The sequence below is a fragment of the Branchiostoma belcheri genome, unplaced genomic scaffold, assembly GCF_001625305.1.
Source record: "Branchiostoma belcheri isolate BF01 breed outbred unplaced genomic scaffold, Haploidv18h27 scaffold4, whole genome shotgun sequence".
Classification (NCBI taxonomy): Eukaryota; Metazoa; Chordata; class Leptocardii; order Amphioxiformes; family Branchiostomatidae; genus Branchiostoma; species Branchiostoma belcheri.
In genome coordinates, this window is record NW_017804020.1 from 8398334 (window position 1) to 8423745 (window position 25412).

The 25412-nt window shown below is 40.0% G+C and overlaps 2 protein-coding genes across 2 annotated transcripts; both read right to left on the bottom strand.

Moving 5' to 3' along the window:
- Positions 1 to 375: 375 nt before the first annotated feature.
- On the bottom strand, positions 376 to 16011 carry LOC109476995. The gene is made up of 13 exons (XM_019778008.1): positions 15853 to 16011; positions 14783 to 14959; positions 14106 to 14266; positions 13084 to 13262; positions 12542 to 12690; positions 11137 to 11260; positions 8533 to 8747; positions 7594 to 7771; positions 5484 to 5791; positions 3435 to 3660; positions 2948 to 3032; positions 2050 to 2285; positions 376 to 560 (listed from the first exon to the last, which is right to left on the bottom strand). Exons 1-13 carry the CDS (start codon positions 16009 to 16011, stop codon positions 376 to 378), a joined length of 2382 nt encoding a protein of 793 aa, XP_019633567.1.
- Positions 16012 to 18630: 2619 nt separating this feature from the next.
- On the bottom strand, positions 18631 to 25109 carry LOC109476996 (axoneme-associated protein mst101(2)-like). The gene is made up of 4 exons (XM_019778009.1): positions 25092 to 25109; positions 23864 to 24775; positions 22423 to 23767; positions 18631 to 18653 (listed from the first exon to the last, which is right to left on the bottom strand). The coding sequence occupies exons 1-4, from the start codon at positions 25107 to 25109 to the stop codon at positions 18631 to 18633; spliced, it is 2298 nt and encodes a 765-aa protein (XP_019633568.1).
- Between the last annotated feature and the right edge of the window lie 303 nt (positions 25110 to 25412).

A 25412-nucleotide genomic window follows, 5' to 3' on the forward strand; every position in this document is an offset into this window, starting at 1 on the left:
AAGGCAGCCAGTGCAGTTTTAGGGCTTGGAAACCCGATTCTTTTTAAAGCCAATATTCTAGTCATTTATCTACATAGAGAGTTGAAACAACACTGTCCCAATGTATATTGACCCTCTTGGAGCAAAAATTCCCAAACTTCTGACGGAAAATCGTTACTGAAAGGGCCCTGGTCTGATTTTAGGGTACCACCTCAAAAATAAAGGACTCCTTTCTGCAGTTTCAAATGCCCAAAGTATGAAATGCTGATTCAAATGCGCTAATGTAAAGCAGTATGTGTCGCTATCATAAAGATTACTTCATTCAGAATATTTCCAGTTTTGCTCCTCTGAAATCACAGTGGATGCCTCTATTATCTAAAGTGGCTTGCCTGTAAGTTAGTCATCCTCGGCATGCTGGATGACAATCTTTACTTCACACTGAGGAGCAGAACTAGTACTTGGCTCGTCCAAGTTGTGGCGACGGCGTGAACGCACGAAGGAGTCACAGATGTCCAGGCTTTCATCAAGTTGCTCCTGAATGATGCGCAGATTTTCCTGCAGCTTTTCCAGCTTCAGCTCACCTGTGCAAAATCAGTTTTTTTTATTCACATATATTTATTGAGTATTGGGCAAAATGCACAATTTTATATAATATATATTGCTTATATAATACCTTCTACTCAAAACATACAACGAGTTCAAAACACATTGACAAGATACATGCATAATTACGAGTAGGGTAAAACCAAGATAAATACAAACAAGACAAGTTGATTATCATGAAAGTTCATCTGTGTTGGTAGTAATCATAGTAAAACATTAAACTTGATCCCTGTAAATAGTGTGTTGGAATAAAGTTTAATGTTTTACTAAGACAAGTTGATCTATCAATTACGAGAATCTTTTTGGTAGTCCTTCGTCATCGAATGACGAGAATACGAGAATCTACCCGTACAGTAAATAAAGTTTTGAACTACATCGAAAACATTACAGTTTTGTAGGTGTGAAAGTGATATTGGAAGGAGGTCTTAAAAATATGATGACAGGAATTTTGTACCGACAAGGTTGTTTTGCAGCTGTGTGTTATGAAATAACCCTAAACAGTCATTTCAAGCTACAATGAATTTCTCCGCATGTTTTAATACAGAAATTTGCAGACTGAAGCATTGCCAATATAAGTGGCAATGATTATCTCATTTCAATTCAGTAAAAACATTATAAGGACCGTTTCACTGTTTCAATGAAATGTCATTGCAAATTTTGATTTTCACATATCCCATGAAGTACTCAGTGGCCCCTTCTTCCAACCATATTCTACATAAAAATAAAATGTAATAGATTGAAGCATTACCTAATCTCCAAGCAGATCGCACTGTGGCAAGGCAGTATCCATTGGCCAGAATGGGCACTCCTCTGGCCAATGTATATTGCCTTCCCACCGTATTATCCGCTGCAGATTAGCATTAAAACTGAGTTCTATACGATCTCATACCTTCGCCAAATGATATTAGCCTTTCTGACTCAGAAAATATATATTAATCCCCGTGATTATGCACGTAGGATTATAAATTGCATGCTTCATATATGTTAAGCATATTCTAGACCAAAGGACATTCTTATATCTTAACGAAGAATGCCATTCTAGCCTTTTTTCATACATTATGCAAATTAGGTCATTATTTGAATAGGTTATGTTCACCTTCACTTAACTCTTAAATACCCCAAGTACGAAATTCCAGGCAGTTACCACCTTGAAATTATAACATTTTTGTATTGATTATGCAAACTATGTCTTCATTTAGCATGAAAGTTCATCTGTGTTGGTACAAATCATTATGAAATAAAGAGTAAGCTTTAACTTCCAACACTAAGATACAAAATTGGGACTTACCCCAAATTTCAAGAGTAGACGGGTCCATTCCGTGAACAAGGTTGATGGAGTCAACCGAAAATTTGGGGTAAGTCCGAATTCTGTATCTAAGTGTTGGAAGTTAAAGCTTAGTCTTTATTTAACAAGTCTTCATTTGCATAATCAAAGATATATACAGTGTAACAAATAGATGAAATTACCTTGTTCCTGGACCTCTTTCTTGGGAGGGCTGTGCAGACCTAACTTGGCACAGATGCTGCTCCACATGTGCTCGGCAAGCTCATGGTCATGGTCAACGTCCACGTCGGCGGAAATGGCGTCACAGACGATAGACATGAGGAAGTTCATCAGGAGGATGAAGATGCAGATCATAAAGGCGGAGAAGAAGATCGGGCCGATGAGAGGGTTCGCCTCCAGCATGTCACTGGCGAAGAACCTAAAAAAAAACACAAAAGCAGGCAATGAGACAAAATTGAAGTTCTTCTCTCCTAGCTAGAGGTCTAGCCTTTTTTATGGGGCTCTCTTTTTTTACCGGTATCTTTTATTTTTTGCGCCAACTTTACACGGGGTGGCAAATAGTAACTGTCTGGCAGATAGATACTGCCTGGCCAATTTAACACTCTCTTTGCTGCAACCACAAGAAGATCTGCTTGGAGATTAACAACCACTTACCATAAAAAATTAGAGATTTCAGACTTGAATTATTGTTTCTTTTTTCATGAACATATTGTAACTGTATTGGGGATTGTATGTTTTCGTATCGTTATTAGGACTGTACGCCTATTGAATTTTTGCACAGCTACAATTATTATTGCATTACACACAATGACATGCCCCAACCTGGCACGTGCTCAGCCACCTTCAAGTATGACCTATCTATGAAATTCAACTGTCAAAGCCATTTACAACTCTAGCAGCCTTTGCCACTGTTCTACCCAAACATACATCAGTAAATACACACACACACACCGAACCTGAGCCACCCAATACAATACTTCCCCCAAGAAAGAAGTAATTGCATTATACAACATGATTCGCAGCCATCAAAAGTTCTATACAGATTATCCTGCTGGTTACACATTTGTAAGTCGATCTTACCTTCCTAGCATCATCTCGAAGAGAGCGAAGGTTGTGTGGTACAAGTCGGAGTAAGACTTCAGGTGGGTCCCGAAGATAAGGTATCCTGAGACAACAACAGAAACAACAGCATAATCTTATTATCAGCCTTCAGTGGTCCCTCATCATTTGGGGAACAATGCAATAAAGGATATGATATTAATGGTGTAGATCTGTATCAGTTATGTCGCTCATTTCCATTGTATACATGTAAATTACTGTGATTCATCCATTCAATGACATTCATTCATTCATTCACTCATCCATTCATTCACTCATTCAGTCATTCATTTGCTCACTCATTATTTCAATAAAAACATTCACTCACTCATTTACCATTTGCTCACTCATTCATTTGCTCACTCACTCATTCAATAAAAACATTCATCTATTCACTCACTCATTTACTCATTCATTTGCTCACTAACTCATTCATTCAATGACATTCATTCATTTAATGTTTTAATACCTGCACTGATGAAAGATATGAAGGCGACGGCAGCAACCACTAAGAACGAGAGGAGCTCATCCTTCATGATGCCGGGAAGAGCCAGCAGTTTACCGATGGTCTGGCTGAAGCGGACGACACGGAGCAGGGCGACGGTGTTGATGAACACAACAACGCCCACAGCGTGCGCGAAACACGCATCCCACCATGCAGCAGCTGTCAGGTCCACAAAACGTTCAAATCCCAGCTCACCTGTTGGACGAGATTTGATTCCAAAGGTTAGAAAACAAGGTTAAAATCACGTTTTGACGATACTGAACATTCAAATAAGAAGACGAACTTTATTGCACGACAATTACACATGGTACAAGGTATGACATGCCACATAAAGAAAATAACAAACAACTAGAAAGGCCAATATTTGCTTTGGAGCAAATACAGCGATGGGTTCACCACATTTTACGACGTCATGGCAGGGAAAGAATGAGAAACACAAGGGAAAACAATGATTTACATAGATATAACTATAATATGAAGTAACATACAACTAAAACAACAGTTGGATAGCTATTTCCTACTTTATTGGTTAGGATTTTTAATTGCATAATGCAAACTGTTGATTTTCAAAATAAATAAAAAAACGTTCATGCCCCGCATTCCAATGCTGGAGCAGGAAAGCTTGAAATACCTACCAAAACACTTGAATACAGACATATTGTCAGTATGGAAATGGTCTGTGCAGGTGTTAATCAAGTTAAATCCCAACAGCCAATCAGCAAGAAATGCTCTGTGCAGGTGGAAATGGTCTGTGCAGGTGTTAATCAAGTTAAATCCCAACAGCCAATCAGCAAGAAGAAGAGAGGAAAGCTGCATGCCTATTGGTTGATGCCCTGCATTCCATTGTGATGACTCATGCCAAATGTGGTTAACACTGCCCACTGACACAGTAATACATTTGCTATAATACAGCCAAAAAACTCAAATAAAACCATTCTAAAAGCCTGTATCACAATAATTTAAAAAACGCCTAGGGGTATTTGCCCACTGTACCTCCATACCAAATTTCAGGACCTTGGGCCCTAAAATGAAGAAGCTGAATCCATTTTAAAAATGGCAGGAGGAGAAGGAGGAGGAGAAGAAGAAGAAGAAGAAACATCAGAAAAAGCAATATGGTTTCACCACACCACTTCGTGGTGTGGTGAACCCATAATGAAATAAATGTGTTGAATAGGACCTAATGTCGAATAAAACCTAATATATCTTAATTACTCAAACAACAAGGGCTAGCACAAGTCTTTGATAAAGTGTTACAATCGAGTGGGCTAATCACAAGTTTCTGTATTTTTTCTATTAACAAAGCAGTCCTTTAAATATCTACCTATTTTTGCGTTGTGGGAACCATTACTTGTATTTGATATCCGTTTTATTCATAATTTCATTTCAAGAAAATATGTAACATACAACAGAGCCCAAAACTATATCCTGTTGAAATGGCAAATGGGGATGAGGATGGGGCAATATCGACTTTATCAAATTTAATGACTCTTTGCTGATGTCGCACATGCAAAAAGTCAGTGATTGTGTCACTGGCGTCATGATGTAGTAAGCTAACAGGATGACTGAACGATTCAGTTGAAATGTCAATTTTTTTGTACAATGTAGTTGGAAAACAGTTAAACATTTCCACATGTAATTCATCAACTCTGGTGAACTACATACTAAAGATACAAGACCTTGATATTTTATGTACATGTATATCAGTAATGCATAGGATGGCATACCATTAGTTTTGGCGATCACTGCAAGTGTATCAGATGCCACGGTGTATCGCTTGATGAAAACAGAGATGACTGTTGCCGTGCTGATGAGGCTTAGGCATCCGAGGGCATTCCAGGGCGAAGTAAAATATTTCCATCCCATGTTTTTCACCAATTTTGCCTCCTTGAACAGCATTGCTGAGAAAAGCAGTGTGAATACAATGTGTATGAACAAGTTCACAAAGTCAGCGTTACTTTCGTATTGAAACAGGCCGAACGAAGTGATTGTTGCCACTGGCGCGAGATTCCCTACTCCGGAATGATCTAGGACAAGATGCACAACGCTGAACAGCTTCAGGCTGGGGTTGTAGAAGTTTATGTCAATCGCCATGGAAACCGTGTACTTGTCCAGAAATTCAGAGTCCTTCAAGGCACGGAAGAACGACGCAGCGGTGTCATAATCAAGAGGCAAGTCCAGGGAGTGGTGGTTGGTGCAGTTGAATGTTTGAAACTTGGCTTGATTCAGAAGGTCCGGAACCGCAAATCGCCAGCAGGAATAGGACATGTTCTGTACAGACAGGCTCCAGCCTAGGCCAGCACCAGTCTTCCATGTACTGACATCTGCATTGAAAACAATCGTTATAGGAGTTCTTGGTTATGCAGTAGAATACTTACAATAGGATATACTTTGTCCTCAGCAACAAGGGTTGGGAGTGAGTGGCCAGGATCAGGTTTAACCCTAAACAGTACACCTGGGGTCCGCGCGGACCCCAGCACTATATATTCTGTAATATCTTTTTTGTTTCTAAAGATTTTTTTTTTGAAATTTTAGGTAATTGTTACCCACAAAGTTGTCTCTCAATACAGTGCAGAAAACTCCGTTTCTACCATTTATAAAACAATTATATCTGATTTTCTTTTGGGGTCCGCGTGGACCCCAGCCGGCTTTCGATCATAATGGATACACTGGCGTTCTTATACATTACCTTATTTCCGTTTTTATATGTTTTTATGCACTCATCGTATGTCTACCAAGTTTTCAGAGAATGGTGTAGTAATAGAATTAGATTTTAAGAACTTTGGTGTAATTATGACGTCATATGACGTCAGAGCTAATAATATAGTCCGCCATATTGGATTTTGACCAATGACGTCATCAAATTGGCATATTCTATGCATATTAAATGATTTAACTTATATCTAATTATGTAATATGTTATTAATGTTGGAAAAGAAGTGTAATTTAATATAAAACTCAGAATATTCTTATGTTTAAACCAAAATTACTTCTATTTTCCAAAAAAAATAGCCCGTTGCCATGGCAACACAAAAAAAACATCAACTTACTAGTATCAAACTAATATGAACGTTTTTCCAGAGACATTTTAGGAAAGGTCTCCAAATTTGATACTTCTAGCGCAAGCCGTTTAGCCGCTATCTGAGATCGAAGTTGGGCCTCAAAAGCCCCTTCAGTCTGAAATGGGTTTAAAAATCGGGTATTTCTTTTTGTCTTCTTTTCTTCACCAAAAAATAGAAAAAGTTCAAAATGTATGATTTTTGTATGTAATGTGGACACAGAGGTCCCCACATCAGTTTGCAAAACAATTGAGCTGGTAGCATGTTGATAATTTCTAAAAATTAGCAAAAAACTGTTCTGGGGTCCGCGCGGACCCCAGGTGTACAGATTAATCATTCCGGGAAGGTGTACTGTTGAGGGTTAAGGTGATCAAAGGGTTGTGACCTGGTATGCTCTGTTGTGGCCTGGTATGCTCTTGGTGTGGTATAGACTCGCCATCAATGTAATCATGGTATGACATGTAAACCATTGTGTAATACTTGAGTAAGTACTGTCATACAATCATATATTGAGTAATATTGCAATCATGATGTTTATGCAATCAGGTGTTTTCATTCTTTTGTTTCAAACTATCAGATTCCAATCATGATGTAAATGTACTCAGGTATTTCCCTTCTTTTGTTTCAAACTATCAGATTCCATAAATCACTTTTCGCAAGCAGTTCGATAAATGTACCTTAAAAATGTACTCCAGGAAGCGAAACATATTCAATGACATTTTGAGTAAAGTGGAAAATGACAAAAAGGGTAAAAGACTTTTCTGAAGCACACGGTTAACCAGATCACCCAACAAACAGTGAAAACTAAAGATTAACCAGAAAGTTAACATTTGCAAATCAAATGAATAATGTTTACCTTCGCATAGGTCTGCTCTGTTAATTCTTACTCATTGACAAACATATTCAAATAAATGGTCAGACAGGAGTCTAAATCAATCCTGCTACAAAATTTCAACATGGTGTATCAAGGTTACAGACGTCTGGTTCAGGTCATTGACCTTATTTGTTTGGAGAAGAAGAGGAAGAAGAAACAGGGCAAAACAATATGTTTTCCTTCCTGTCCCTACCTGGACGTCGTCTAACTTGCATAAAGCGAGGAGGGCCGACACGGAAGGACTCGGTATTCTGTGCAAACTGCCGGTCTAAGAACTTCATTTTCCTGCCGTTGTACCAGGCGGACGGGTATAGGGTCGGCAGCAGCACTTCCTCAACAGCCCACGTGTAGAACTGGTCGGGAGTCCTGATCTGTATGTAAAAATAACCATTTTTCACAACGCCTGAGTGGCAAACCTAAAAATACATGATTGTATTAGAAACAAATTTGATCTAGATTGATGTGTCAATGGGTAATGGATCTGCATATGAACTCAATAAGAACATACTATCATGTAGTTACTCTAACCAAACAATATACAAATACTTTAAATTTTTGAATTAGATAAACAGTATAGTTTGTTTACTAAGCATCTTGCAAAAAATTCTAGCGATTCCTCTGGAATTTGTAGTATACTATAGCTATAGTAACATGCATGAGTAGTGGGCCTCTGTCTTCATCGGAAGCTCTGCAATGGAGACTACTAATACTTGTTCCAATTCAGCAGACTTGTTCCAGTTCAACATTGGGTCATGCAGTATTCCGATATCAACCTACTTTGTGCACATGCCCTAACATACTACCCCCTTTCCAGTGATTGACCCAGAACAAAGAACTGAGCACAATCAATAACATTAACTATGTTTACCTACGCAGAAGGGAAACAATCATATTGTTTTTGCTCTGTTTCTTCTTCTTCCAAACACATAAGGTCAATGACCTTGACCAGACGTCTGTCACCAAGGTAACTGTATCAGACATCCTGTGGTGTTGGGTTACATTAAACACCAAGCATTTTTCCAAATCTGTTTGGGTAAGAATAAACAGAGCTGTAGTTTGTTGGGCTAGACCATGTGAAGGTTAACATTATGCATTAGCTTTGCGAATGTGGCCTCTCTAGTTGATTACTCACTTCGTCAAATCCACGAAGAACAGAGGTGGACAGTGTGCGTTTCTCATAGAAGATGTTTTGGTCGTTGTTTGCCTGGGCAATGTAGAAAAGGACGACCACAAAGATGAACAAGAGAAGAAGCTCCTTGAGTGTTGAGGCTGACTTCTTACTGAGTTCCCGTTTCTTTCTAGCTCCTTGGCAGTTGGCTTTGGTAGGTGGGCGGATTTTTTTAGGTGCTGCAAGAAAAAAAAAACATCATCATTATCTTGTCATGAGAGTTTTACGGATGTTCAAACAAAGTCATGATGAAACACAACAGTTATAGCACAACAGTGTGTTTTTGAGGTTAATTTCATTCGTCTAAAAGTTTTACTCTGGGGAAAATAACTGTCAGCTGAAAAACGTGTCAATGAATTCTTCTGTTTGGTGTACAGATAAATGGTAAAATTCTGGTATTTCTAATTTTTTTATTCTTTTTGTCTCTTAGAAAACCACGTAGTATGTAACTTAGTAAGAATATAGATTTTTTTTACGACTACTTGTAAGTTAATGATTCTAACAGGACCTCAATCATGTAACCTGTATCTTGCTGCACCCAGACCTCTTCCTTCCATAAATTATGTGCTCAATGAAAAGCTGTCAGCAGACCGATTTGAGTTATTTTCATGAATAAACAAAGGCTCAAAGAAACAAATTAACTGCTCCAATATGTTAGAATTCCAACCTGCAGAGTTCCACAGGTTGAGTTTGAGGTCTTCATTCCTTATAGACGGCGGCTTGATGAGGAAGGACAGGTTACAGACTGCAGACAGCACCACAGCAAGGACCACGATCTGACATGACAAAAGTTAGACATGTTTAAACTTAAAACTCTTGATCCAACACAACAAGGTTCTCTCGCCTAGAGCTTTCGACCGGTCACTCTGATCTTCCTCAGTAGACTGAACCAGTGAAGCTTGTCACTGGGACCAAACGTTTTAACTTAAAACATGTAACTACTTACACAGGTGAACTTTCATGATATTATAAGCGTTAGATATACGTGGGGTCGTATGGCGCAGCGGTAGCGCGTTCGGCTCGGGACCGAGAGGTCCAGGGTTCGATCCCCACCCATGTCGACGTCACCGATCTTGTGCCCTTGGGAAAGGCACTTTACACGAATTTCCTCACTTCACGCAGGTGTAAATGAGTACCTAGCTTCGGTTAGGGACGTCCGTCGGATAGGACGTAAACTGGAGGTCCCGTGTTTGAGGAGAGCCACACCTCGAGCACGTTAAAGATTCCACCACACCTTTCGAAAAAGGGTAGGGGCATGCCCCTTTGTGCGATGGTCCGAATTCTACAACCCAAATACTACAGTGTAGCAGAATCATCAGCAAGTTGATGTTGGCTACCTTAACCTCCAAGACCAAGACCAGATATGAATAAATCATTTTTATTGCTCCACACATTGCTCAACACAATGTATGGCAACAAAAGTACTAAAACAATCTGTCCTACATTCATGACTACAAGATATCATTGATGATAGCATAATATTATCATGTATGGATGATTTGGTCTCGCAACATAGTGTCACATATCATGTTTTATTTGATACACATGCAGAGAACAATGCATGTACATGTTCCATCAATCATGATCATTGATAAAACCATATAGCTATTGGCAACAGAAAACGCAGTACAGTAGGGATGGATACCAGGCTAGGTAATATCCTTGGTCCTTGGTAAAATGTACCAGAATCTGGCAGGGCTGGCAGCACGTTTGTTCGACAGCCAAAGACAGTTATGGCTGCCGAGATACAAGCTCTCTTGTGGCCAACGTTATCTCCCTGGCTGGCTAAAATCTCCCTAGCCTAAAACTGTCTTTTAGCTGCACCAGCCCTGCCAGAGTCTGGAACACAGGGTAGAATTAATTTATTAACAAGACTGGCAATGAAAACATACATTGCTATGGCGACGGTGGTTGCTGTAAAGGGTACTGTTTGCATGCCACTGCCATGATTTCGTGATTTTGAGGAAGCCTTGTACCCTCCCCTCCCCTGAGTGTATAGTGAATGAGCCCCGGGGTCATAGAAATTACATGTAGGGTAGACAGGTTCTCCCAAGGGTTTCCAGGAATGTGGGCATGTCAACAAACAGAGCTGAGAGACATTCCTGTGGAAATTCCATGACTGTATAATTCCTAGAATTTTTGCGAATTTCACACAATACTGTCACATTAGGCTCCTCCCTGAGACGTCGCCAAAAACCACGATCATTACCTGAAGAGTGTCCATCACGCAGCTGGAGCCCATGAAGGACAGAACGAAGGCCTTCAGCCAGGCGTCACTCCTCTCCTTCCCCCAGTCCATGCTGAACAGCAGCACGAAGAACGCAGAGCCGGTGGACGCCAGGAACACGGTCATCCACGCCACGTACTTAGTCCAGCGGTGCAGATGCTTCTTCACACGTCCTGGGATTCAACAATTTATCAGCTAACCTTTTTTGTGTATTCATGCCCTATCGGGCTAAGTACAGGTAAACAGATTCATCTCCTTACAAAAAAACATGACTTTCAAACGTGAATCTTTGTAGCAAAAGACACTTAAAGCCTGTTCCTTGTGACAAAATATTTTCATACCTTGCATAGTGACTAACATCTCCGGAGTGCTGACAGCCAGTGGTGCCTCCATGCGGAAGAGCTGTACTATCATCAGGTTGACCGGAGCTACAGTCAAGGCTGTCATAAGGCTGGTGTACAGCTCCTGTAGAAATACAGAAAACTTTATTTTATTCTATTTTATTCTATTCTATTCTATTCTATTCTATTCTATTCTATTCTATTCTATTCTTTTTTATTTTATTTTATCTTATTTTACAGCGGGTGTCTGAGCCTAGAGATTGCTTAATCTTAGACAATAGCCTCAAGTCATATCATATAATGCAGCTGATGTATAAAATATCCTCATAAATTATGCAAATCACATCCATATTTCCATTATTATCACAATTATGTCAAGCACCACTTGAGTTACTTACATACCAAAATCATGACGATCCGTCTACCGTTTCTTGAGTTATCCTCTATTGAATATTTCTAAACAACCGCCCCTGTAGTTTTAGAGCAAGCAGCTAGGGGAACCAAACTCGCATCACTTCTTTCCCTGCACAATAGATAACTGCTATTTGAATTTCGTGACCCTGGCATGTTTAAATCATGAGATATTAAAACTTGAAATGCAGCTGGAATTCAAGTTTTAATATCTCATGATTTAGACATGCCAGGGTCATAATTGTGATAATTATGGAAATATGGATGTGATTTGCATAATTTATGAGGATATTTTATACATCAGCTGCATCATATGATATGACTATTCAAGCGTGTAATTGAGAAAAAGAAAAAAAACATGTTCTTACACAATTGAGTAATAGAGAAGTTATAAAGTTTCAATATACTATCGTATGCATTCTTTCTTTATTCTTTTAAGAAGCAATAAAACACAATACATCTCAAAATAATACAGAACTCTAGACACATAAAAATAATACAGAAAAACCTAGATGCATAGTAAATCGTATAAAGTTTCGGAAGAGTTCCCGTAGAAGGCGTCAGATTTTACTACCACATTTACTACCACCAAGAAATTATCTTATTTTTCAGTTGATCATTTTGGGATGCTTTATCGAAAAAAAGGTGGTTTGACTTGCTCGAAACACCGTAGTGGCTATACCTTGCAAAACAAATCGGCAAGTCTAGAGGCACATGCACTTGCCCGTACAGTACTTTTACTTGCAATTGCACCTGAAACTTTTGAAACGTTTATTTCAAATACCACATTGCAGACAAAGGTCTGAATTGCGTCAGTATTTACAATTCTTTGTGATCCTTTTATAATACAAAACTTGCATGTATTTACAGTTTATCCATTGTCCTCATCAGTAATGATTAATTTTTATAAACAAGACATTGGCATCTCTTAATGATAAAAAAAAGTTAGCTCTCCAACCCTGGAACTAGTTTGAAATCTCTGATTTGTTGTTACCTCTACTGTGAAATGAGCGATCCCCAGGTTGTACACTTTCGTGTCAGCAGTTGTGTCATCTGTCTGGTACCACATGGCGCTGGCCAGCATCATGGTGTTCAGCAGAGTAAAGCAGCAGGACAGACGCTGGGCCTGGGTGAAGCTGGAACCTAGATGGAAACGTTTAGTTAAAGTTAAAGTCTTTCCCGCACCACGTGGTGCATAGGACGGCGCCCATCTCCAGTTCAGTAGACCTTGGGCCACATCATTTTGCAATCACTACAGCAGAGGGCTAGTCCACCGGTAGTGGTGTGTGTATAACTTTTTTTTCACAAAGGCCTAGTACTAAGCAGAGAAAGCAGTATGTAGCATTTTTAAGTCTTTTGTATGACTCGGCCACTATCTAAAATAAAGTGAAAAAATTGCTACAAAAGCTTACTAGTTTCTTGACGTTTACAAACAGAAATATTACAATTACACCTGCTCCATTATTTTATGTAGTTGCTTTTATGTAGTTATGAAGTTGAAAAATCATGAAGTTGCCAAGAAAGAAATATTCAGACCTGGTGGTGCTACAAGGGCAGACGTCCACAGCTGGTGATCGTAGAACAGGTTGGTGGTCGCCTCAGTAAAGACGTTACTGAAGGACCTCAGCTCCTCCTGGGGGGTTGCGTGAACCACCTTCTGCACCTCTCCGTCACCTTTGTCCTCTGACAGCCAGTCGTGACAGCAGAAGTAAGTCCTATAAAAAATCATAATTTATCGTTTGTGAAAGCATCATGGCGCTGGTTTAGTTAAAGGCATCCAGTACAATTTCAGGGCAACGAAACTGGATTTTCAAACAAGTTTAATTTTCAAAGAAGTTAGATTTTCTGCTCACTCTTGTAGCAAGTTGAATCAATCCGATTCAAAAGGTTGCTGATATTTGTGATGTAAAAATTACGGAAAACGGTTGCTTGCTAGCTATTTATGGGCGGTACCCAAAAATAAAGAGACACCTCACGTAGTCTGTTTGGGCTATTTCAAACACTTTAAGAATACAATGATGATGACAAAAAGGTGCTAAGAAATGGCAGATAATGTCAATGAATGGATTTTCTCATTACACACAACAAGAATATGTTTTTATTTACTGCCATGAAATTGCATTGGATGCCTTGAATGTGTATCTTGTCACGAGCAGCGAAGATTGTAAGGGACGGGAGGAGATTCGGTTTCAGTTGATTGTCAGGGTTGCGAACTGGCATGCTCTAGGCAATACAATAGGATGAGGTCACCAGGAATACATACATGGTTTGAAAGTTGAATGTTTGTTAACATAAATCGTAGTGTATTGGAGCGAGGTAAAGGGGATATTGCCATTGGTCCCATTTCACCAAGCAAAGTATTTTAGTCGTAATTTGGAGTCTGTACATGTACTCAAGGGGCAGTCCGTTTTTCTGAACATTTTGAAAGTTGCACACTCACAGAATTTCTTGCATGCTCAACATGCCTTGAGGCTATAAGATTGAAGGAGAACTTCATCAAAAGACTGAGTTCAGAATAGCAGCCAAACAGAAGGCGGGATATGTCTTCAGGGTCTTACACTGCATCCTTTTCTACATCTCTGACGAGAAAATTTCCGAGGAACCAGGCTGACGTGTTGCCTTCCCCAGAGTTATCATGCCAGATGCGCAACGACATCACTTCTCCAAGTGACTCTCGCACAGGCATGATAAAATGTAAAGTACTTCCACGAACCAAAGCCTGTAAGCGATTGACAAAATTACATACAACACGTATAACAATCATCTTTCTGTGTTGCACTTCTATCATACACCTTATAATGTTTTACTTTATGTTACCAGCACCTAGCATTGACATAACGTTTGACATGATTAGCCTAAATGATCATGGAACTATCTAAGTATATAGTACTTGAAAAGACTAATAGTCCAATCAAAAACCATGATACACACAATACTATCAAATATGTGACATTCCTTTACGAAATTTTACTAGATTTACAAAAAAATAATTCTCTCTCAAATGATAAAACCTCTATCTCATTAATGTACTAAATACATATAGAAGACAGGTTTATGAATTCTCACGTAACAATGCCAAAAAGGAGTTATTACAAGTTCTCCAGTTATCACGTTTTCCGATTTAAATTCCATCTAAGAACTGTGTGATAAACAATTAGGCCTGATTATGGAAATTGTTTGGTAAGAGCAACAAACCCTATAAGATATACAAGGAGAACATAAGAATTAGCCTGACCTCTCCCCCAGGGTTCAGCATCTTGATCGGGGTCGTGCCCTCTGACCCGAAGAGTTGGAAGGCGACCCGTGAGGTGGTCCCTGCCCCGAACATGGACCCGGTGGTGACCGTGAGCTGATAGACGTGAGGTGCGGGCATCCGGTCTGGCGGGATCAGGCTCACTTTGGGCAGAGTCTTCTGGTCCTGGGATCTTTTACCCTAAAGTACACAAAATGGGGAATATTTGATTAATATATAATATTATATACATGTATCCGATGAAGGAGAACCTGCATAAAGTATATGTATGGCAACTTGTACATAAATAGAACTATAAAATGCAAATATTTAATGACTCTAGCAAACTAATCTACTTTAAAATTTATAATAATCAAAATTATGTTTATACACTAATATCAACTAGATCATATTAATTAGTGGATGCTAATAAATCAAAAAGACAAAATAGAAATCTAGCAGCACTGCACATTAGCGTACGGTTGGATACAAGATCGGTGCTGTACAACCTATATCTATAAATTACATCGTAACTGTCAAAACACCTGCCACTTTCTAGCAACCATTGTCACTATAGAATTCAAACATAGAATCCCATCTACATCCATACACAAGCACTGCCGAAAAACTATACTTCCGACCCAGAAGTGATTATTAAAAGAATACATTTTTAAGATATCAGACAAAGCACACCACATACGTCGATGAAGGTTAGACATCCAGATACTAAGATACGCCAAAAAGTAGTTACTCAAGCAACTGGATATGATTTTGGAAACGGTCAGACGTTTCAGCTAGTATCCACTAGCTTTCGTCAGTGACTGAGACCATGCAGAGGAGCTTTGTGACTAATTTGCATCATCTTGTCCTGACTTGTCTATCTTTTTAGACTCCCAAAAATTGTTTTCACTTTCAATTCGCATATCAATCAATAGTTTGTGCTTGTAAACCTGCATTTCTCCTCTGGTCTCTCACTCACTGACGAAAGCTAGTGGATACTAGATGAAACGTCCGACCGTTTCCAAAAGCATATCCAGTTGCTTGAGTAACTGCTTTTTACACCACATACTTACCCTTAACTTGCTGAAGTCAGCACACAGGAGCACCATGATTATGATGTACAGGATGTACTCAGACAAAACGATAGAGAGCACTACGGCGTTGTCACTCAGGTTGCTGAAGTTCATGAACGCGTTGAGAAAGTCGATGGAATTCGTGGTGGGGAGGGTCATGGTGCCGACTGCAATGCTTGTCCCGGTTGAGCGACATTCACAGTGGAAAATGTTGATCCCTATGTCAAGTTTAGCCTAATTTTGAAAAAAAAAAACATGTGTAACTGTTACATTAATTTTATTATTAAGAACATGAGGGAAAACATGGCTGTGGCAATAACAATGGCAGTTCATTCCTGAATATTTAATATCTTGAATGTTGTTATCTTGCTCATATCATGAAACTTTGTGCTTCTGTTTAATTAGTGCGACATTCACAGTAAAAGATGCTGTTCTCTATATGGAGTTTAGCCTGATTTATGTTGAGAGATTTTGGAAAATATATACATGTACCAACATTTATTTTTAAGTATAAGTATAACTTTTGATTATCTTTTTGCTTATTTTCAAAATACCAATATTGCCTAAGTTTTTGTTATTTTGTATTTGATTATGTTGTGTTGACTGTATGGACACCATGAAGAATAGTGTCAATTGTAACAAACACTAATGGAGATCCCAATAAAATAACAAACTAAGGGAAATCATGTCACTGCAATAATGATCATCATCGGTTCATTCGTTAATGTTTAAAGTTTTTGGCCACATGTTTTGTACTTCTGTTTGCTATATCATGTATACTTACATGTAAATCAAATTTCTACTAGCAAGTGATACACAGGTCTTAACAATATCGTCCATAAAAGCTGGAGGGTTTCCTTCCTTTCAACGTAGAACTACATTTAGATTTGCTATGACAAACATGTATTTGTTATAAAAAAACATGGGAACATAGATATTGTCTTTTTAGTCTAAATATAAAATTCTTATAATTTGTACATTGTGGGGGACATTATAACAGGCAGGAGGATGTAACTGGCAGACCACATCCTACGCCTATCAAGCCAGCGCCACTCAAAGACTGCCATGACCTGGGTGCCACCAGGGGGCAGAAGGAAGAGGGCGAAGAACCTTTCAGGAGGACCTCAAGATGGCTAACATCACCTGGGAAGAAGCCGAGGAGGTAGCAGCCACTCGACACAGATGTAAACTTGCTGCCCAGTGTGCTTATAGGCACAGGAGGACCTAACGTCTGTGGTAAAGTGAGTTAAGTTAGACGTGACTCACATCGCATTGTTCCAGCCCCCATCGTTCGTTATTTTCGTCCCAAGACGAACAGCCGACAGCTGACATCTGCAGCCTGTAGTTGGGGGTTCTCTCCCGGTTCGGTTTTTGAGGTGAAGAACCGGCACGATCTGAGAACAGCACAATGAACAAACGTTGTCTGCAAAATTGTGGGGCCATGTGGCAAAACGAGTGGCATTCGGTTCAGAACCAAGAGGTCCCGGTTCGAATCCTTCCAAGTAACCGACATTGTGCCTTTGGGAAAGGCACTTTACACCACTTGGCACTTTCCTCACTTCTCTCAAGTGAAAATGAGTATGTCAGAATGATCATTATCATGATTTTGGGCATTAAAGGAAAACCAAACCAAAATAAGTTAAACATAAAGATAAAAGATATGGCACATAACAACATAGAAATCATTGTAATTTACCTATTTTCAGTACACCAATGTAGAGAACACCACCACGGCGTGTGGTGTTGGGTGTGAATGTGACAGTGAAGTCCTTCTCTGCGAGCCAGGCCTCTAACCCGCCTTTAGCCTGGATGACTGTCTTCTCGGCATACTTTTCTACGGTAGGTTTGGACCCGTACAAAGAGTACACGTGAAAGGTGGCGTCTATATCCCACCAGGTCATGTACAGGACAGGGATGACGTCTCCATCCGGGATGCTGAAGCGGTGGTGCGTCATCGTAGTCCTGTTGCCTCCATTGACGCTGCTTTCCGAACTCTTTTCTCCTGGCTAATGAATAAGTGAATGAATCTAATTCATTTCATTTTTTCATTTTTATTTATTTATACTGCTTAGCAATTGGTCATTTTGGCGTTTTTTCAAAGCTTAAAATGAATTAAAGAATGAATGAATGAATGAATGAATGAATGAATGGTTTATTTGATCAGTTTGATCGAGTCAAAAGTACATTGCAGCCACAGACTGAATTGCGGACCATTTTATCTAAAAACTGTTGGTATTAGACTCCTGACCTATTTGTAAAATTAGACTCCTGACCTATTTTAAAATGTACGGGAGAGGGATAAATGGCAAGCTATGGAGACTTCTCAAACACATGCACACAGGCTGTACGTACGCAGTCCTCTTAAACGGTGGTCTATCAAGAGAGTTCAACACAACGAGAGGAGTGAATCAAGGAGGGATTTTATCTCTGACTTGCTACTTACTAGCTACTGACGACGTGCATGAAGAACTACAAGCCCAGCCAGGTGGAGTGTGCATGGGAGGCATGTGCTGCGCTTCCCCAGCATTAGCGGACGATATCTGTCTCCTAGCTAGCACAAGGATGGGCCTGCAGAGAATGATCGACACCATGACCCAGTATGGAAGAAAATGGCGCTTTGAGTTTGCCCCTGACAAGAGTAAATGTGTTGTATTTGGATCAACAAGTAGCATACAGCAGACGCCCAATGCATCCTACTGCTGGAGAATGGGCACAAGATCAATACCAGAAACAAGTGTGGTGACTCATGTCGGAGTACAACATTCAGCCAAACTTTCATCAACGGAAACCATTGAGCAAGCCTGCAGAAAGGGAAGGGGAAGGATTAGTGCAATTCTGGCAACAGGCAGTGAAGGACAGCAACCTAACCCCTTAATCTCCAAAACCCTATACAACACACTAGTGATACCAAGCATGTTACACGGAAGTGAGTTTTGGAGCCCGTCAAACAGTGATCTCTTGAAACTAGAGAGAGTACATAGAAGTGGAGTTAAGCGCATGCAAGGCATGCACTTCCAGACAGAGACAACGGCGAGCCTTGGTGCCCTGGGAATGGAGAGCCTGAAATCAGTTCTGGACAGGTTCAAACTATGCCTATTTGGGAGACTTGTCTCTATGCGCAACACAATCCTGGCGAAGAAGGTCTTCTTGTTCAGGCTATACTCCTACGTCTTAGGAAGAACAAATAGGAAGGCAAGAGGTCTAGTCAGTGAGTGCTTTGAAGTAGCAAGAGAATATGGCTTGGAAGGATGGTTAGAAGAATACTGGCTGACGACGAATTTCCCTTCAGCAAGTGAATGGAAGCAACTGGTGAAGACAACAATAAGAGCCAAAGAAAATGAGAGGTGGAAGGCCACAGTGTCCTCTGAAAGCACATGTCACAGGTTCTACAAAGTACATCCGACAAATCCCTCCTGCTAGTAAATTGCAATATGACGTAACCCAACACCAGTTACTATGGCGAGAGACGTCTGGTCCAGGTCATTGACCTTATGTGTTTGGAGAAGAGGAAACTGAGCAAAAACATTATGTTTTCCTTCGGTAAACATAAATGTGTGAGGACCATGTTCACTTGATGCCTTAGTGCACTTCGTTTTATGAAGTGGTTTACAAACATAATCAGACAGTTTTCCTCCGTGCATTCTGATTTTATGATGTCTGCTTGCTAAATTTTCACCTTAAAATATCTGAGAACCAAGAAAGTAAATTGGTGTGGTCTTATTCATCATATCAGTGACATAATTTTGATTGTAAACGGAGACCATAGGTCTCACGAGATGCACATATTTGTTGTTGAATGAATGAATGAATGAAAGACCTTTATTGTACGTTTGTGCTTTAACAAGCTAAGTACAGGTCATGAATAGACAAGGGAAAGAATACAGCAATGATACTTAAACTATACATACTAATGTGATCTACTATTTACATTGTTCGACTTCTTCTCGCTTCTTGACGCAGTTATAGATGTAGGAGCATATAGAACTAGTGATACATGGTTTGTCAAGTTTCATACGAAATATGAATTTATCTGCTTCATTTAAATGTCCAAAGCTAGGGAACGTATCTATTATATAAGAATATAGGGAATCTCTCTCATTACTATATAACGCACAATCGACTACGAAATGATACTCATCCTCTATCTTATCTAAATCGCACAATTGGCAGATCCTTTGATCTAGAGGAATGCGGTTGTGTCTGCCGTTTTCTATGTGGAGTTTGTGTGAATTTTTCCGGAGTTTTGTGATGGCTGTTCTGTGCCTTCTGTGTCGAATGTTTGTAATTTTCAGATATTTTTCCTCGTGGTAAGTATCTTTTAATAATCTGTATGTCCGTAATTTGTTGTTGTTCCGCATTTCTGATATAAAAGACTGGAGATACATGTCCTTAAGACGTTGGTTGATGGCAGATATAATTTGGGGCAAATTGAAGGTAGAAGACAAGGAAGAATGTCAAACATAAGCAAAACCGCATTCCTCTAGTGCCTTACGCACATCAGCAGCCTAACATTTTGTACCTACCGCATCTAAATCAAATTGGCACAAAAGGGCGTCTGCGGAGAGACTGTCAGCTGGCACGTTCTGGCGTATTCTGAGGTAGTGTTTAATGGCGTTTAGTGACGCTTCTAACCTCATGGGATATCTCCCTAATTCAGCCATCACAGCAAGGTTACAAGAAGATCTGGGCACATTTAAAGTCTGTTTGCAGAATTTCAGGTGCACGGCATCAATTGGGGATGATTTTGGACTTTTGAAAGATCCCCATATTTCAGACCCATACAATAAAATCGGTTTTACGCAAGCATCAAAGAGTTTGTTCTTGACATAAATTGAAGCGTCGTCTTGATAAAGTGATTGATTAATTCCAAAGAGGGCCCTCATGCCTTTGCTGTGTAAGTATTTGTTGTTTGCCTTGAAAGTGCCAGCTGAACTTACATCAATGCCTAGATAACAATAGTTATTTACAATTTCGACCATATTATTATTGAACAGGAAGTGACAGTTTTTCGGTAATCGACCTCCTTTAGTAAATACAATAACCTTAGTTTTCTTGAGATTCACATTCAATTGTCACAATTTACAATACTCTTCTAATCTACTTAAAGAGGTTTGCAGACCTTGTTGGGATTCAGAGAAAAGAACTAGATCGTCTGCATATAACAAGCATGACACCTTCATGTTATGTAAGCTAGGAGGATCACACAAATGGTCATCAAACTCCTCCGTCAAATCGCTTATGAATAAATTGAACAGTGTTGGGCTCAGATTACAGCCTTGTCGAACCCCACAGTTAGTTACGAACGTTTCGGTAAGACCGTGGCTAGTTTTAACACAATTTGTTGTAACAGGAATCGTTTATTTTTATTATGATTGTCCATGGAAACTATTGGCTATATTATATAGTACTTGTATAATGGCAAACTTTAAACTGCTTTGCCATGCTTCTAAGTGCTAACAAAGTACATATCTGTCATATATATGCCCATGACATATTCACATATCTATATATTATGTATACAAATGTGTGTAAATATACCTGTTATATGATTACTGAATAGTCAGTTCCTAACGTGTGTATAAAGTCAGCTATATTTGATCATTTCCTAGGTCTTTAGCACTGTTTTTGAATCCAGCAGTGACGTGAAATATAGACTCCAATTTCTAACATATGCGTGCCTGTAACATTGTTATAGATACTGAACTGCCAGTTTCAAAAATTCTTAGGCACATTTCGTTACTATGAGCTGCTACATTTGTACATGTGCTATTAAAAACAAAACCTTGACAAGGGAGTCCTCAGAAAACAGTGCAGTCCTAAATTATATACAGCTTATAATTGTCAAAACCAAATCACAATACATGTACAATGCAGCCATCTAGAAAAGTAATTAAAGTTCCAAACTAACACTACACCCATCTCAAATAGCAAATATTGCAGTTCTGAATTACATACTGATTATAATGTTCAAAATTAAAACATAATTCATTTGTATATATATATATATATATATATATATATATATATATATATATATATATATATATATATATATTATATTACATTATATTATATATATATACAATGCACTCAGCCATCTAGAAAAATAATAGTGTGAAAGTAATCTAAGCCTTGTCCTAGATTGACTGGTTGTGATGAAACATAAACCCAACACAAAAGTATTATGGTGCACAAAAACAATAGTAAATATATAAGATACGTTTAGTGTTTAATCTTAGCTTATCTTGTGGCTAGTAAGATTATTCTTTCTATACTCAACGCTCAAATGATGGAAAATCAAAATTATGTAGCATAGCCTTCCCTAGCAAATGTTTGTGCATAGATAAAACGGTATCAACATAATCAACGTTAGTATAGTGAAAGCTTAATATATTTACTTGATCAAATCTGCAAGTGCCTGTCCAGCTAACCCTACAAGTGCCTTTGCACCCATCCCTCCAACCACACCACCGATAAAACCCCCTACCACTCCCACGGCCGGCGCCAAGGGTCCCAAAGGTGCGCCTACAAATAGTCCCACGGCACTTCCTACTGTTTGTCCCGCTGTACCTCCAGCAACTGTGGCGGTACCGCTAGCGACACCCTTAACAGCATGGGTAGCTACCTCTCCAACAAACTCACCCGGGGAAATCTTGCCTTTATCACACTTCTCCATTGATTCCCAAGTGCCTCTCACAAAGTAATAGCTTTCCTCTGCCACTGTTAGCGCAATGCCGATTTTCCCCTGCTTTTCCATTATTTTCGTACCGAAAGATTTCACTCCTGACTTAGCAGCAGATTTGGTACCTTCTTTCACTGCTGTCTTTGCTGTGTCCTTCATGGCAGTTTTAGCAGCTTCTTCTACAACTTCTTCCACAGCAGCTTTAGCCCCCTCCCTTGCTACCTCCTTTGCTCCTTCCCTCCCTACAGATTTGGCACCTTCTATCATGCCAGCTTTGGCTCCATGCTTGGCTGCCTGTTTTGCCCCTTCTGTACCAAGAGACTTGACCCCTCCAGCCATCGCTGCCTGTGCTGCTTCTTTGGTGACGGCTTTAGCCCCCTCCTTTGCTACCTGTTTTGCTGCTTCTTTGGTGACGGCTTTAGCCCCCTCCTTTGCTACCTGTTTTGCTGCTTCTTTGGTAACAATTTTAGCCCCCTCCTTTGCTACCTGTTTTACTGCTTCTTTAGTGACGGCTTTAGCTCCCTCCTTTGCTACCTGTTTTGCTGCTTCTTTGGTGACAGCTTTAGCCCCCTCCTTTGCTGCCTGTTTTGTTGCTTCTTTGGTAACGGCTTTAGCCCCCTCCTTTGCTACCTGTTTTGCTGCTTCCTTGGTGACAGCTTTAGCCCCCTCCTTTGCTACCTGTTTTGCTGCTTCTTTGGTGACGGCTTTAGCCCCCTCCTTTGCTACCTGTTTTGCTGCTTCCGTAGCAAGAGACTCAACAAATTCCGTCATTGCTGCCAGTGCCACTTCTTTCATGCCAATTTTAGCCCCCTCCTTCGCTACCTGTTTTGATGCTTCTTTAGTGACAGCTTTAGCCCCCTCCTTTGCTACCTGTTTTGCTGCTTCTTTGGTGACAGCTTTAGCTCCCTCCTTTGCTACCTGTTTTGCTGCTTCTTTGGTGACGGCTTTAGCCCCCTCCTTCGCTACCTGTTTTGCTGCTTCTTTGGTGACAGCTTTAGCCCCCTCCTTTGCTACCTGTTTTGCTGCTTCTTTCGTGACAGCTTTAGTTCCCTCCTTCGCTACCTGTTTTGCTGCTTCTTTGGTGACGGCTTTAGTTCCCTCCTTTGCTACCTGTTTGGCTGCTTCTTTAGTGACAGCTTTAGACCCCTCCTTTGCTACTTGTTTTGCTGCTTCTTTGGTGACGGCTTTAGCCCCCTCCTTTGCTACCTGTTTTGCTGCTTCCGTAGCAAGAGACTCAACCAATTCTGTCATTGCTGCCATTGCTGCTTCTTTAATGCCAATTTTAGCCCCCCCCTTTGCTACCTGTTTTGCTGCTTCTTTGGTAACGGCTTTGGTTCCCGCCTTCGCTACCTGTTTTGCTGCTTCTTTGGTGACAGCTTTAGCCCCCTCCTTCGCTACCTGTTTTGCTGCTTCTTTGGTGACGGCTTTAGCTCCCTTTTTTGCTACCGGTTTTGCTGCTTCTTTAGTGACAGCTTTAGCTCCCTCCTTTGCTACCTGTTTTGCTGCTTCTTTGGTGACGGCTTTAGTTCCCTTCTTTGCTACCTGTTTTGCTGCTTCTTTGGTGACAGCTTTAGCCCCCTTCTTTGCTACCTGCTTTGCTGCTTCTTTGGTAACAACTTTAGCCCCCTCCTTTGCTACCTGTTTTGCTGCTTCTTTGGTGACAGCTTTAGCCCCCTCCTTTGAAGCCTGCTTTGCTGCTTCTTCGGTGACAGCTTTAAATCCCTTCTTTGCCACCTGTTTTATCCCTTCTGTAGCTATAGATTTAGCGCTTTCGGTTAATGCAGTCTTTGCTGTTTCGGCCTGCGAGCTTCTAGACCTACCTGTTTTACACCAGGTGGCAAGATGCTCACAGTTGTTGTTTAACACGCAGTATCCCCCTTGACCAAGTTTGCTCTTAGCTCTCCTCACGGTTTCATCGGGTGAGAAGCACTCATTGTCATAATCTATGCGGTATACTCTACCCTTGCTCACGTCCGAGGAAATATCCTCCGCGTCTCTACGGACGACAGCAATAGGAATTCCTGACCTACCACTGCCTGCAAGTATCCCCGTTGCACCAGGTAAAACACCATTTGTATACTGAATCACAGTTACCTCTCTAAGATCTATGGGGTCTTCAATCACAATCATGTGATGCTTGTAGGCTCCTCCAACTCTATCAACCGCAATCTGGTCTCCCTTGTGTACATCTGCTACGCCACGGACCTTAGTTTTCTTGAATGACGGCGTCGTACGCGTCTTCTAAAGACATTGACAGGAAATTTAGTGATACATTTAGTGTTAAATTTCAGGACAAAAATATAAGATTGATATTCAAATTTACGCATAATCAACAATCAGACATTGGGCATGGTGAAAGACTAGAATGTTGAAATAGTTGTTCGGAAAGTCCATTTTGGTGGATCATACAGGTGTTTCACCATTACCATTCTTTCAATTGCATTGTATTATATGCCATTGGAAAGCTTATGTATCAGTATCTAAAATGGTTCAACAATTACGATAACAGTTTTCTTGTTTTACGTACCTTCCTGGAAAAATGAGAATGACAATCTACCGGTCCGGTCAGCTCCATGACCTCAGGGTTAAACAAATAACTGTGTCAAAAAAAAGAAAGAAGTATTTTGATTATCATGTCAGCATTTTGTTTTGAAGCCAATGCCAGACGGGGCGAAGGTTCAAATACCTATATTTTCACAACTCCAACTTTAATAGGTTTGATACAACTAACGAAAAGCTATATCTTTCAGTAACTACATGTAATTGTTTTACACTTTGGGTCATGAACGCATGTCTTTTTGCTTTTTTGTTTCGCCTAACCACTAAACCGCCCTCATGTGCAACGCAAAAGTTTTGTACTGTAGGTCTAAGCTGCTTA

What these genes read in the sequence shown, in the direction of transcription:
- LOC109476996 (XM_019778009.1), bottom strand. An exon ending in TAGCGAAGGCGGGAACCAAA is followed by an intron (nt 23,768 to 23,863) that starts GCCGTTACCAAA and finishes GAATTGGTTGAG; the next exon opens with TCTCTTGCTACGGAAGCAGC. An exon ending in TACCGCCACAGTTGCTGGAG is followed by an intron (nt 18,654 to 22,422) that starts GTACAGCGGGAC and finishes CCCTTTCTGCAG; the next exon opens with GCTTGCTCAATGGTTTCCGT.
- LOC109476995 (XM_019778008.1), bottom strand. Translation starts at nt 16,011, where the DNA reads ATGACCCTCCCCACCACGAATTCCATCGACTTTCTCAACGCGTTCATG. An exon ending in GCAAGTTAGACGACGTCCAG is followed by an intron (nt 5,792 to 7,593) that starts GTAGGGACAGGA and finishes TTTTCAATGCAG; the next exon opens with ATGTCAGTACATGGAAGACT. An exon ending in TTCGAGATGATGCTAGGAAG is followed by an intron (nt 2,286 to 2,947) that starts GTAAGATCGACT and finishes GTTTTTTTTTAG; the next exon opens with GTTCTTCGCCAGTGACATGC.